The 14,969-nt window shown below is 52.1% G+C and overlaps 1 protein-coding gene and 1 long non-coding RNA gene across 3 annotated transcripts; one reads left to right on the forward strand and one right to left on the reverse strand.

Moving 5' to 3' along the window:
- Positions 1 to 4,877: 4,877 nt before the first annotated feature.
- On the reverse strand, positions 4,878 to 14,227 carry ANP32E (acidic nuclear phosphoprotein 32 family member E). 2 transcript variants are annotated; one of them, XM_032713329.1, is made up of 7 exons: positions 13,943 to 14,227; positions 12,325 to 12,474; positions 11,692 to 11,814; positions 10,820 to 10,982; positions 9,596 to 9,750; positions 8,912 to 8,963; positions 4,878 to 7,560 (listed from the first exon to the last, which is right to left on the reverse strand). In XM_032713329.1, exons 1-7 carry the CDS (start codon positions 13,994 to 13,996, stop codon positions 7,496 to 7,498), a joined length of 762 nt encoding a protein of 253 aa, XP_032569220.1. In that variant the 5' UTR covers positions 13,997 to 14,227; the 3' UTR covers positions 4,878 to 7,495. The 2 variants fall into 2 exon arrangements, with proteins under 2 accessions (XP_032569220.1, XP_032569219.1); XM_032713328.1 differs by having other exon boundaries at positions 4,878 to 7,563.
- On the forward strand, positions 9,598 to 13,018 carry LOC116799889. Its single transcript, XR_004361135.1, has 2 exons — positions 9,598 to 10,393; positions 10,676 to 13,018. It is a non-coding gene; the product is annotated as an uncharacterized LOC116799889 (long non-coding RNA).
- Positions 14,228 to 14,969: the final 742 nt, after the last annotated feature.

Here is a 14,969-nt window from a genome sequence, read left to right on the forward strand (position 1 = left end):
AGGGACACCTTCCACTATCCCAGGTTGCTCCAAGCCCTGACCAACCTGGCCTTGAACACCTCCAGGGATGTGGAGTCCACGACAGCTCTGGGCAAGAGTCCCTTCCAACTCGGGATATCTCCGATTCTCTGCTGCATTTTCATCCTTGAACGAATGCAGAGAACGAGCCCAGAACCTTCCAAAATGTGCCGCTTTAAGGAGTCACCCGGACTCTCACAGGTGGAAGCCAGCTCCGACACCCGGGCTGTGCCTCCCCCTCTCCAAACCCCGCGCCCGTCGCTGGTCGCGCTGTGCCCTCTAGTGCTCGTTCTTCCCAGTCCGGGGCTCCTGCAGCCCGAGTTCACCGGGAGGATCGGGAACGGCCGTCGGGAGCTTTTCCCGTGGAACTGCAGCTATCGAACCCTTTTCCCCTCCCTGCTCCCCGCGTGGCACCTGAGGGAACACACGGGCTCCGCAGCAGCCTCTCGGTGCCTGGGTGCCCTGCCCGAGCCCAGTTCCCCGTGCAGGGCACGCACAGATTGACAGGAAAATACTTTTTGCTCTCTGCAGTGAGAATGCTTAACCTTCCTGTAGAAGTTCCGCAGAAGTTGAAGCCTCCAGCGATCCAGAAACTCAGAGTAGAGAGATATTGATATAATAATAATTCCTCCTTCCATCCCTCCTGGTGCTTACAGAAGAATGACCAATCTGTGCAGGGATGTGAATGAGGAGGAACTCTGGATGGCTGTGGGAAATAAAGGGCTCTCTTGGGGAAAACCTCTTTAATTTCACCAATAATCAGCCTTCCACCCCCAGTGCTACACAACGAGTGAGATGGAAATACCCCTCAGCAGATCACCAGAGAAAACATTCTCAAATCCACAAGTCTGTGCCTCAAAGCACACCCCAAACCCAGCATTTCACACCAGAAGCTCTCGGAGCCACACTGACTGCAGTGGGAGCATGGGATGGGTGTGCATGGGAGGTGTGAGCCACCCCAAATATTTGGCATTAAAAAGTCAGAGCTCAATTACGTCCTTAAATACATTTATAACTTCTTGCACAAAATGGGGCAAGACTTGAATTTGCAAGGCTGATCCTGCGGCTTTTAGTGTGGATCCTCCAGCAGTGACACTGATGAAAGAACAGACTGAAGACAACGTTCTTGGTTTTCGGAAACGCAAATTACCCGAGTCACTCCTGTCGGTACCAATAAGTTTTTGCTGTGACACGGGAGCTCGCTTGAAACACGGAGCGTAGAAGAAACACCACTTTTGAACAGAATAATTATGACTCATCGCGGTGACGAAGCTGAGAGACACAAATGTGATTCTGAAATGGATTTGGGCAGGCACTTGCTGCAGAGACACATTATAGTATCCATACGCCGTCAGCCAGGAGCTCCCTTCCAGCTTCACATTCCTAATTAAACATGATTCCTGCATGTCCCCCACATCCCCATGAAAGATACATTCCCAGGGACAAGGATGTGGCATCACAAATGGCCAGAAGAAATCAGTGAGGCCGCGCTGAGGAGCCCTGACTGGCTGCTCCTCAGTCATCACGAGGATTATTTTATTTGAATTAACTCTACGCTAGAAGGAAATGGCCCTCAAACCCCCCATATGAGCATGTTTCACTCATATAGGACAGACCTGCTCCTTTTCCAACACAAACTCGAACTCTGGGGTCATTTTTTTCCTAGAGGAGAATCCTTTTCCTCAGTGCCAGGAGTTCCCAGCTTTAATGTGTCCTGCGGTTTTCTCCTGGTTTGCTGCTGTGGCCGAACATTTATTTTTGGATTCTCCCTCATTTGTGCCGGTTAAATGTGAAGCAGGAGGAAAGGCTTTCCTCTGCTATTTTTGCGGCTGTTTTTTTTATTATTTTTTTATGAGACACACTCAGAGCAGAACCCGAAGCATGTTATGAACTGCAATTTTAAAGTTTAAAACCAGAAGAGTGTTCCCCAGGAGATCTAACTCGAACTCCAGCAAGAAACCTCTCAACAGCAGTAGGACCAGGAATTTCCCTGCCCTGGGCTCTGCAGAGGGATATTTGCTGTGTCCTGCTCGAAGCAGATTGCTGTCCCTGACTCCTTCTGTCCCATCCAGTGCGTTTCAGAACCCCAGGGCAGCCCCAACTCTCCATTTGTGCCAGTCAATCCATGAACAAATGGAGAGCACGAGCATGCACGTCCAGTGTGACGGTGCAACCCCCGGCACAACCAAGAGGCTTGGAAAAAGATAAAAACAATCCGAGCATCCTTTTTATCTCATAAATTTGGGTCTCATTCTTTGGTTCAGACCTTTGCAATGCGTATGATCAGTGAAACTGGTGTGTGTATTTTTAGCGTACAGCAGCTCTTGCTGCCAAAATCAACAACAGCTCTGTTTGCTGTAGAACGGGGCAGTTTTCATTCTGAGATTTCTCATTGCTCCATTCCACAGCTCGCAGGATTTTACACTTTTCTACAAACCCAAATTCCTGAATTCGTGGGATTCCGTAAGAACGCCAGCTTCCCTGTTCTCACATAAAAATACAGCTGAGGAAAGCTGAAAGTGAGTTCCCTGAGAGCCAGGCATTGAGAAACCTTCAGGGTTTATATCCTCAGTGTGTGGGGTTTTTTTAATTGATTTCATTTGAGGGGGAATAAAGGGGGGGAAAAAGCTAACATCATCATGGAATACGTGGGAATGGCAAAGGATAGTTCTAGTAGTTCTTGGTCAATATTTTAATACCAAAAAAACCCCAAACCCTTTTGTGAAAGTCTGACCTGTGGGAGCCCTGGATCATCGCTCCCCTGACCCAGGGGGTCACAAAAATGAACCCAAATCCTTTCGGGACTGTGGCTGGGTTGAATTAATCTGGAATTGGGCAATGTCTGCTGTAGGGATGGAGGCGAGAAAAAGGGAGATTTGCCTGGTAATCTGCACGTGCCACATTTCCCTGGGAAAGCAGGGCAAATTTGGGGAATATTACAAAAATACATTGCAGCAGGAGCTGGCTGAAAACACATGCTTTAGACTTCTCTTGCTACTGGCCTTTAACTAGAGAATATAAGGAATTCCACGAGGAATTTCTTCCTATTTTCACCAAGGGCATTTTTACCAAAGCCCAGCTGAACCTGCCCTTCCTCACGCATGACCCTGAAAACCACCTTTGCGATCAGGGCTTGTATTTTTGGTTTTTTTGTGGTGTTTTGTTTTGGTTTTTTTTTTTTCTATTTGGACTCAGAACCACGTTGTTTTCCACCAACGGCACAAAGCTCCCAAAATCTGAGGGGAAAAGCCTTTCCTGGGGAGGGGAGCAGAGGGTGTTTTGAGTGGAAAGGAGGCACTTGGGGCAGGGGCAGAGGGTGTTTTGGGTGGAAAGGAGGCACTTGGGGCGGGGGCAGAGGGTGTTTTGGGGTGGAAATGGAGCACATGAGGAGGCAGAGGCTGTTTTGGGGTGGAAATGGGGCACTCGGGGGGTACTTTCCCCCTCACCGCCGCCATGAGGGGCCTGAAGGGCCGGGGGTGGGTGGGGGGAGCGCCGCGCGCGGGCGCCGGTGGCGGGAAGGCGGAGGGGCGGAACTGCGGCAAATCTCAGCCAATCAGCGGCGGGGTCGCGGCTCGGCCCCTGCTGCCCGCAGCCGGGGAACCCCGTGGGTGGCGGTTTCCCGCGCTCGGGGGCTCCGCGCCCCCCCCCCTTTCCCTCAGGCGGGTCCCCGTGAGGGGCGGGGGACGACGCCCCCCCACCCGCCTCATGAGGCGTCCTGGCCCTGAGGAAGGAAGAAGAGGGGAAGCAGCACCGCTGGGAGGGGGAGATAAGGGCCGGGGAAAGAGCAAGAAGGGGCAGCACAAGACAAAAGCCCCGAGAGGAGGAGGAGGAAGGAGCAGCAGGGAGGAAGCTGCCCGGCCGCCCGCCAGCACGGCTTCCCCTCCCTGCGACAAAATGGAGGGCGGCCGAGCCCCGCGGGGACGGAGCGCAGGTTGGGGCGCGGCTGGACCGTGGAGAGCCCGTCCCGCGCCCCGGGAGCCGGCAGGTGCTCGCTGTGGCGGCAGGTGCGCTGTGTAAACCCGAGGCTGGGGCGGGCAGAGCTGGTTCCACACGTCGCGACAAGCCCGGGAGCCCATCGGCCGCACCGCAGGTTTTTCCTGGTTTTGAAGATGTGCCCACACAGCACTTGAGCTTCCTCCACAGTCCTTCGCAGTGAAAGTACCACAGCGCAACAGCCTGGTTTTACCTCACCCAGCTGTACCCCCAAAAGGTGGATTTAACCTGTTAACTCGGGTCCCGCTTGGTCGCAGCCAGTGCGGGTCTTCTGCTGGAACGGCAATTCCTCCCCACCTTTAAAACTAACTAAATAAAATATCCCAGAAAGCCACCACCCCTTTCTTGCCTAATTGCTCATCCAGCAGCAGAAAAGCCTGTTTGCTACTGGCTTTCTCAAGTGCATCCAGGGGATTTTTGCCAGGAATGCTGGACTAATCCCAAGATAAAACAATGCCCTGTCTGGCTCGGGAGGAGCAGCAGGTTTTTTTTAAACATTGTTCTTCTCTGAGGAATAACTGAGCACCAGACTCGAGCCCAGGTTGCAGGGCACAAGTCAGGCTTTGTGAAAACCAAAACAGAACCAGGCTCTCGATTATACTTCTTGTTTCTTAAGACTCAGCCAGACTTGGACGTGTCAAACTTACCTGGAAACACTCTCAGGGGACTATCCAGGTTTCACAGAACATCCTTCCTTGACTGTTACAACGTTACCAAGAACTAAAGTACCACAAGTCCAAGTTCCATCCCCAGAAAGACACATCCCCATTCCACCACATTTAAGAGATAACAGGAAACAATTATTCCCTCTTACTCCATTCCTTGAGAAACATCCCATTCTCCACAGCTGGACATATCCCAAGAAGTAATCCAATACAATAGTCTCAATTTATTTGAAATAATTCGGTTTGAAAACTTTTTAATTTAAAATTTACAGCACACGTGGGGAGGAAACATGTTTTGTTACAACTAAAAGTTATCAGAAGAGTGCTGCAGGGCTGTTGTCTTTAATTTAACACTGTCATGGCTTTATTCAAAACACAGTTGCACAAAATCAGTTACTCCAAAGTTTCAGGAAAGAGTCGGAGAAGGAACCGAACCACACTATATACAGACTGCCATACAAAGAGCATTAAAATAGGACAAAACCTCTACAAAATATAAAACCCACCCTGACGTATTTGCATGAAAAGACCACCCACCAAGCAAAAAAGTTTCAAAAGTTATCTGGAGGCTCTGAATTCCTCGTTAAAAAACGCTGTTGCTGCATGCCGAGCGGAGGGCACGGGACTGGGGATGGTGACACTGGGACCGACAGATTAGCAGGAGCTGGGACTGTGAGGGGCTCGGGTTCCATGTGGTGGCTGCTGGGGAAGTGTGGCCTAGGGAAGGGCTGTCACCCCTCAGAGCTCAGTCTGTCTGGTCTCGGGAGCGGGACTCGCTCACCCAAACGAGCCCACTACCCACATCATTTTAATCCATCAAAATAGACTCTTTTTTTTTCCATTTAAAACTAATTTTATCTGCACTGGTAACAGACAGTTAAGGAAAACCCTGACAGGGAGGTGCTGTGACAGACACACTTATAAATAACAGGTTTCAATCTAAAAACAAGAAGCAAAAGGATGGGAAAACACCTTTTCTCTCAAAGCTGAGCATGGAGCGAGTGCCTCGCCCAGAGCCCCCAGGACATGACAGATGTGCACTGACCCATCCAGGACTCATCACAAACACAGGACTCGGTTGTGGCTGCAAAGGAAGTTTTACCATGACTTTTCTAGTGTCTTTGGAGATATTCCTTAAAAAAACACAAAGCCCAAGGAGTCAGCTGTTCCCGAGTGTGCCACCGCCCGCCTGACTCCGCTCCGAGACCACTGCACAGCTACAGGAGAAACCCGGAGTTAAGGCTCTAGTTGGGGGATAAAAACCACAGACACAGGGAATGGGGCTTTGCAGAACTTCAACCCTGCATGATCTACACTCCACTGAAGAGCCGGAGGTCACATCAAACTACTGTGTGCAATTCCTATGGAACATCCACAGGGAACCGGGCGACGGGGGACTGACTCAGGCCCAGGAATCTCCCTCTTCCCACCCGCGGGCTCTCCCCAGTTTCCGGCAGCTATCGGCAGCCAGGACAGATACAAAAATAAGTCTCTGGAATAAAGCTGTGTGTGATATTTGGTTCAGGACCTACGTGAGACGTCAGTCGGTGCGATATCACGACTACGCTGCGTGAAACCCAGATCGCGGCTGAAGGAGGAATGCTGGAAGTCGGAACTTGTTTCCAACAGGAAAGATGATACATCGGGGCAGAACTGCTAGGAATTATTAAAGGCTGCTGGGAAAAGCTTCTCTGCACGTCCCCTGCGCTTGCTCCCAGTGCGTCTCCGCAGCCACTCGATACAAACCCCCAAATATTCCTGTTACACACGAACTGAGCGTTTTGCCTTCAGCCAGATTTACACAGTCTAAGAGGTGACATGCAGAGAAGGACCAACTTGGGTTCATCCTTCCCTTCAACGGTTCTAGAAAAGCTGGGGGGGGGGGAGGGGGTTGGAAAACAACGCGCTTGGAGGAGTTACCCGTTCACTTCTGCATCAGAAATGCATATTTCATCTATTTTATACATTTTACAGCCATGATTGGTGCAGAATTCCCACAATGACAATGCGAGAGCAAAGTGAGTGAAGGTTTAACAAAGATTTCTGGCAAAATGGGTTAAAACTACACATTAATTGCTTTGTTAATACTTGCAGTGACAATGGATTTGGGAGAAAACTTATGGATTGCAACCCTTTATGGAACACAACTCTTTCAGTTTGCCAAAATACACCCTTGAAGGAATCTAGTGAGTACTCCAAACACTGAGCATCGGAGCAAGCAGGAAAACAAAAAGATCTTCTGAAACCCACTGAGGCTTCACCCTGGAACACCCAAAATGGAGAGAAGCCTTAAAAAATATCACAGGAGTCACTTTTTAAAAAGCTGAAACACGGGTGTCACCTAGTTGGGTGTTTCCAGTGGAATCCCTGAAAAACTCAGCTTAGCATCAACTGATTTAAGAGACTGTGGAATTTGCCACAGAGCATTGTTCAATTCATCTTTTTAAGCATAAAAAGTTTAAAATCCTGAAGGAAGTTCCCAATATTAAACCCATGGGACAGGGGGTTGGACTGGGGGCTAACGATGACCAACACAGCAAGTTTGTACGAAATTAAAGAGCTCCAAAGAAAAGTCTGGTGGGGGGGGGAAGTTGCCAATGGCTTCAGTGATTATAGGGCTGAAAATTGTTCTCTACAGAAGGTTCCTACGGGCTATCAGAGCTTATCTGGAATGATAAAAGGGGCAGGAATAGTAAAACCACACTTCTGCTATAAAAAGTTAACATAGGATTTCTGTCGGGACATCTATGGTACATGGACATACAGAGCTGCATAATCACTATTGCGTCTTCCGTAACTGGAGAGTCTGGTCCTGCAAATTAATCCTCCTCTTCCTCGCCTTCGTCCTCGGGCTCTCGTTTCCTCTTCTCCCCTCGGACGCCCTCTGCTAAGGGAAGAGGGATGCACGCAGCCCGTTAGCTCTGCTCCCACAGCAGCAACGCCACAGCACTTCCACACAGGGCATTCCCAACGGAACATCCCTGCTCCCACAGCAACAGCTGTTTGCTGACTGACTGATCCGCACAGGCCGTATCAAACCAGGGTCAAGCTAAGCACGGGATGTTCCACCCGGGAACTGGTGATATCCAGCAGATTGATTAAAAAATACATTTGAGAACTGAAATGCAAGTGACCTTTTCCTACCTCCCAAGCTCCCTCTTTAGAGCTGCCCCAACGCCCTGCCCAGCACAGCGGTTCCTGCAGGTACCAGGTGGGACATGGTCCCTCCTCTGCCCCAGGGACAGACCTCTGGCACCAGGATCTCGGACAACATCCTGGAGCTTTTCCGTAGGAAAAGGTCGGATTCGGGCGGCGCGCTGTGCGCTCTGGTGGTGGGAGCCTGCAGTGCAATGCTGCCCCTTCCAATCCAGGAATTCCCCAGGAGTCATTCCCTGGCCCGCTGTCCATCCCAACCCCAGGGCTGCATTTGTACAAAGTGAAGAATTCACCCTGCTCCTTCAAAATTCCCGTTTTTGCAAGTGGAAGATCCAGCTCCCAAACCCGCTCCGCCGAGCCCAGTGTACAGAGGAGATGGGGGCTCAGCTGGGGAGAAATTCTGGGACTTGGCTTCACACAGACGTGGAAGTTTTTATGAAGAAAATTATTAACAAATACTCCAGTAACCAACTTGTTGCAAACAGAACTTGGTGCTCTGGCAAACGCCCCGGAGCAGCACCAGCCTGTGCAGACACCGCGTCTTCCACACGGGATCACACACTGCACCTCAAAGCAGCACCAGCCCCTCACCCTGCCTCGTTCTGTTTGACCATGATGCCCGTGGCTGCCAGCAAAATGTACGGAATTAAGGAGTTACAGCCACTGATGAGAAGACTGGAGAGATAAATATCATCAGAGTTCCTGGACAGGCTCCTGGGCTCAGTCTGACTCCCCGGAGCTGCCCTGAAGTGGAACTGCTTACAGAGAAGCCACCTGCAGCTGGATAAAGGGAAAGCACCAGCTGCTCCTGGCTGCCAGGGCTTTGCCAGCAGAGCCTCTGGGGCACTTGAGGGACATTTGCAATGTATGGAAATAACAAATCCACAGTCCTGCTCCTCTCCGCGCTGGAAAAAGACAATTCCCAAGTGCGCAGGAGATGCAGCATCTTCCCTTCTAGAAAACTGATGTTTCTGCCTCAGCTTTATTTTACTTTTTATTTTTGTGTTAATTTGCATGTCCCAACCCCACAGAAGTATAGAATTATAGAGGATTGTTTCATTTAGAACTTCAGCACTTACCTTCTTCCTCCTCATCACCTCCTTCAACGTAGTCGTCGTCATCCTCTTCATCCTGTACAAAAATCAGGAAACATTTTTACAGTTGCTGTTTATTGAAGCCTTCCTTCCACACTGATCCCAAGCAGAAATCCTGCTGGGGCAGCAGCTGGCCCCAGAGTCTCATTTCTTTGTTTTTCCCCATGTTGTACCAGCTCAGAAGTTACTGACAAATTAACCAGGACAGAGAGAGATGCCAATGGCTTTTAGATTTCCTTTGTAAGGGCTGAGGACGAGGAGGAAGCACAACAGTATCTTCCCAAGTTATTGTGAGAAAATGAGTAAGTTGTTGTGTTGGTTTTTTGTCTTGTTTTAAGCTGAGAAATGTAAACAATCAGCTCCAGAGAATTCAACAAACTCAAGTCTTGTTTTCATATCCCTCTGCTCGGTGGAACTTTACAAACAGGGGAAAGTGACAAGTCAAAATGGGGAAACAGCCCATCTGACATCTGCCCTTGGAATGTGGGAATTGAACCCACTCCCTGATAGGAAGCAAACTCTCACTGAATTTTCATCAAGACTCTACCCATCACCTTGTAAAAGGCGGCTGTTTTCCACCCCCTGGAACTGGACAGGAACCGTTTTCCATATCCACAGAACCCCACAGGAGCTTCCCTTCCTGCATTTGGCAGATTTTACCAACTTTACCTGAATCTCTTCTTTCATCAGGTAAGAAAGACCGACTTCCTCCTCCTCTTCACCTTCCCCCAAATCTGAAGCTCCATCATCTTCATCATCTTCCTCTTCATATTCTCCTGGAGGCCCCGCTTCATTCTCATCATCGTCGTCATCTTCATCCCCTTCTGCAGTGAAGGACACACACAGGCCATTCACTCCTCTCTGAATACATCAGGGTGAGCTGGCTCTAACAGGTTTTTCCAGAAGGATTTGGGGATTTTTACTTTTTTTTTTTCCCTAAATGCAGGCCACACGTGGGAAACAACCACGATTGTAACCGAGTTAATCTTTGTCATTTTTCCTCTACGAAAGGCTCCCACTGTTTTTCCATCACAAGCTTCAGGCAAAACTCGACACCTGAAGCAGGTACAAACACTAACTCCTACCAGGGGAAGGGACTTCACTACAGAAGCCAACCCTAAAATATTTTAAGGCAAAGCCAGCTTAACATAGTGCACACCTCTGTTACCTGATGACTGGGAAATGCAACACCTGCAGCTCCAAAGGGATGGCCCCTCACCTCCTTCCTGTGCCTGGAGCACTAATCCCTGTCATGAGCCAGGTCAGCAAGTGACAAGACATCACCAGCTGATTTAACACTTAAATTCATTTTCAACTTAAACTATTAATCTGTTTTCAAATATTGGGTTATTTTCACATTCCAAGTATCAACCGCTGGGCTTCCATCAAGTTCTCTTAAATCCAGGCTCCCAAAGCCTATAGGATTTGCTGACAGCAAAAACAGCCTCCTTAAGGACTGCAACCAAGGTGGGACCAAAAGGAAACTTTTTGGTGTGTTTTTGGAGCCAAAAATCATATTACACTGACTCACGGGGCTGAAGCCGTTGCAAAACTCTGTAAAATTCTGATTTTTTTATTCAAAATAGTGTGTGTCCCCTCACTCTGTATCACTCAGCAGCTTTACTGCTGGCAACAACTAACTTAGAGAGTATTTGTGTCTTTTTAAAAGTACTTTTAGGCCAATTCCCTTAATGCCAGGCAGCTCCTGCAGGACTCGACCCCTCCGACAGAGCTTTTGCTCTGTCTCAGTGTGTTAATACCAAACACACTCTGGACTCAGCGCTTCAGGAACACGAGCAGAATCACCCTCGTGTGCTCAGGATGTCCCTGCACTACACTGAGACCTTTATTCCAGCAGCCCATTCCTACTCCCAGTTTGCTTCGGGAAGTTACCGTCGTCATCGTCTTCCGAGTCCGGTGCCTCGTTGTCCTCCTGATCAAACCCGTCCAGGTACGTGATCTGCTGGAGCAGCTCGAAGATGCTGTCCCTGTAGTCCTCGAGGTTCGTAATCTCACAGTTGAACAGGTCAAGGCTCTTCAGGTTCTTCAGATTTTGCTGAAAACGAACAAAAAGGGTTTTTTCCCCTTCTCGACGCACCCCCGTGATGCTGCCAGGTACAGTGTGGTCGCAGAATTTACTCTGTCCCCATCCTTCATTTCTAGTCAGCATTTTTCACCCCAGAAGTTCAGTCCAAGTTCTGGCAGTGGCTGAACCCCCAATGCCTGTGCAGATCAACGCCCCACAGCTCCCAAGAGCTCCTAAACCCACAGACTCCCTCACACCCTGGGGGTTGGGTTGTGTGTGCAGAGCCCAGATTTGGACAGACACCCCAATCATCCAGAAAAACAGGGAAAGAGATCACCCCAGCTCCCTCCTCTGCTTCACCAACCCACTGCTGCTGCTCCCCAGGTTTGCTCCTGGTTGTATCCCACACGTGTCTGAGTCACCTCACAGGTTAATGAAAGCTCACCCTAACAAACGAGCACAGAGGGGTCAGCATGACACACCTGGGCCACTCTTCCTTCAAAGACAAAACAAGCCCAACAATCTCTCGCTCAGGACATCCCATACCCAACATGGGAGCATTTTCCAGCAGTGGGGTTCCACGTGCTGTCCTACAACCACGGCACCGAGTCCCTCAAACCAGGGCTGACCACGAGGCTGACAAACGTTTGTACCAATCCATTCCCAAAAATACTGATGGATTCTTGATAAAAAAATAGTATTTATGAAATCTCCCGAGCCCCTCCCACTTCATACTCACAAGAGCTTCCACAGTGCCAAGATCTTTGATTTTGTTGCCACTTAGATTTAGATATGTGAGATTTGGACATCGCTCTGCCAGGACCTCCAGGCCTCCGGAAATGACGTTGTCGCTCAACTCCAGCTATTGTACAGAAAAAAAAAAAAGAATTAAACAGTTGGATTCTCACCCTTAGATTCAGCTGCTTCATCGTTATTTGCTCTCTCTTTAAGTGTTTAATCACTTTTGAAGAGTCGCTCAAGTTAACAAGCTTTGGCTGTCAAAAAGTTCCTTTAAGCTGGAAATTACAAAATGCTCCTGCAAGTCTCATGGGTTTGGGCACCTCAGTTTTAAGTTATTAGGACTGGAGTTCACTGCCAGCAATCCAAGGGCCTCTTACCAAGGCCTGGTGCTCACCAAGGCACAGCCAACCTTCACAACGTCCACAGCCAAGCAGTCACCACCCAAGAGTCAGTGAACGAGCCCAGCTGGCCATAATTAACTGGAGACACCCAAAACAATTTCATATTTAAAAAAAAACCCCAAAATTTCACAGATATAGCACCGTTAGCACCACACAAGCCCAACTGTGACCGTGGCTCGTCACTTTGTGACTTTGCCCTCCCAGAGCGCCGGTGGACGGGAGATACTCACCTTCCTGAGCTTACTCAACGTGGGGAGCTTGGCCAGCGACGTCAGCTCGACGTTGGCCATGCTGAGAAACTGGAGTTCCTTGAAGGAGTCATTGAGCCCTTCGATTTCCCCGTTGCTGGACCGGCAGTTATCGAGCACCAACTCCGTCACCTGCCAACAGGCCACAACGTGTGGGTGTCACCAAAGCCCCCCACTCACCTGAGCCCCGACCCGGGGCAGTGGCTGCTGCTTTGGGGCTTGGTTTAAATTCACACCAGACTTGTGCCCCAAAATCCTCAACACCCACTTATCTGAAAGTGCTTTTCTTTCCTCTGAGCGTGCATCAAACTCTGCAAAAACTGCCACCTGGCCCCAAAACTCCCCCTGGATGGACCCTGGTACAGCTCCCCACAGCACTGCTGTGTATGCAGCCAACCACCAACTTATCCTCAAGGCTCACCATTTAACTGTGCATATCCAAACCCCTCAAACCAGTTTCACTCAGAACCCAAAACCTTCCGACTCCAGATGATTTTCCCAGAGAGTTCTGCAGGTTATTTAAGCCCAATTAAATCATTTCCTCATGCCAAAGACGCTTGGTAATCAATACACAGGTCGTGTGCTTGGAGAAGCGGTGACGAGGAGCAGCCAATTAATTTTAAATTATTTTATCCAGAGTGGAACATCCACTCGTTAAAGGACAGGCACAAGGTGACTCTTCCCTTTCCCCGCACACTTTTCATTAGCAACGATTTGGGAATGCTGCAGACCCCGGGCAGCACTGGGCCAGCTGCCCGCTATTACTTTATTTTTTCCATAAAAACACCGAGTTTTAAGGAAAGCTGCCTGGAGAGAGGGGCGGTTTCCCGGCTTCGCCCCCGGCAGCCGCACGCTGGCAGCGAGCGGAGGCCTCTCCGGGTACCTGCAACCCACAAACTCCACGGGAGCACGACCCGGGCGAGTTAAATCAACACTTTCGGGAACTTTTTTTCCTCCCCAAAAACCCACGTGCGCCGGGTGTGGACTTTACACCTGGGGCGAGCCAGGTGCTGGATTTCCTCGGTGGGAAACTGGGAAGCGATGCTCCGGAGGCAGCGCGGGAGGCGGCGGGGGCAGCGCACGTGCGCTCCCGCTTTTCCACGGGCTTCGGGATTTTTCCCCCCCCCCCCTTTTTTTGGCTCTTCCCGAAGAAACGGGAAGTTGGAAGCGCGGGGGGGGGGGGTGGGTGGGAGAGAGAGGAAAGCGAGTGGGGTGCGGGGACCCCGCGGGGCGGCGGGCGCGGGAAACGGCGGTAATTAACACCAATTAAAGGCGCCGGGATGAGCGGCGGGCCGCGGCCGGGGCCGCCGCCGTGACCTGTTTACTGCGGCCGGCGGGAGCGGCGGATTAACGGCGGGGGGGAGCCGGGGCCGCCGAGCCCCCCGGGAAGTTCGGGGCGACCCGAGGGAGGAGGCGCAGGGGGAGCGCGGGCGGCCCGCGGGTCCCGGGGCCGCGCCGGAAGCGCCGCCCGCGCCCCGCCGGGCCCTGCGCCACGGCTGACCCAGATTCGGCGGCGCCGCCGGGCCCGCGCGGCCCGAGGCGGCGGCGACGGCCCCGCGGGGCAAGGGGAGCGCGCCCCGCCGGCCCCGCCGCCCCTCACCTTCTCGGGGGCCCGGTTCCGCAACTCCAGGTTGATGCGCTTCTTCATCTCCATCGCCCCCCCCCTCCCGCGGTTCCGCACTGGCGAGGGAGGGTGGCCGGGAGCGGCCGCGGGGGTCGCTGCGGCTGCGGCGACCGCCGGGAGCGCGCCGGGAGTGGGTCGGGGGTCGCCGGGGCCGCCCCGGCCGCGCCGCTCCGCCGCAGCTCCGGCGCCGTCAATGGCCGCCCGCACACTGAGCCTCCATGACACGGCGCATGGCGCCCCCCCACGCCACGCCCCGCCCTCCGGGGCGGGGCTTCCCCCTCGCCGCGCGGTCATTGGCTCCGCCGCGCCCAAGGGGGCGCCTCTCCATTGGCCGAGCGCGCTGCCCGTCCGGGCGCGGGGTGGGAGGGGCGGGGGGGCGGGGTTTGTGTTGGCGCGCGGGGGCCGGCGGGAGCCGCGCGGGGCAGCGCGCGCGCCCTGAGCACGTGGGGCGGGGAGGGGCGGGGCGGGGGCGGGGCCGGGGGGGGGGGGGCTCCGAGGGGCGGGGGGGGGCGGTGGCACCGGGAGGGGTCCGGGAGGGTCCCGGGACGTGCCGCGGGGTCTCAGAGCCGGGAAATAGCTCTGTTCCGAACATCTGAGCCCCTCGGCGGGGATACGTGCGATTTATGTCCCCCTCGGGGCGGACAGATGGGGTTTACGTCCCCCGGGGTGGATAGATGGGATGTATATCCCTCCTGGGTGGATATATAGGATTTAGGTCCCCTTCGGGGTTGATGTATAGAATTTAGATCCTCATCGGGATGCATATATGGGATTTAGATCCCCCTGGGTGGGTATATAGGATTTAGATCCCCCTCGGGATGCATATATGGGAATTTGATCCCCCTGGGTGGGTACATGGGATTTATATTCCCCTCTGGGTGGATATATGGGATTTAGATCCCTCCCCGGGTGGATATATGGGATTTAGATCCCCCTGGGTGGATATATGGGGTTTATATTCCCCTCTGGGTGGATATATGGGATTTATATTCCCCTCTGGGTG

The sequence above is a fragment of the Chiroxiphia lanceolata genome, chromosome 29 (assembly GCF_009829145.1).
Source record: "Chiroxiphia lanceolata isolate bChiLan1 chromosome 29, bChiLan1.pri, whole genome shotgun sequence".
NCBI lineage: Eukaryota > Metazoa > Chordata > Aves > Passeriformes > Pipridae > Chiroxiphia > Chiroxiphia lanceolata.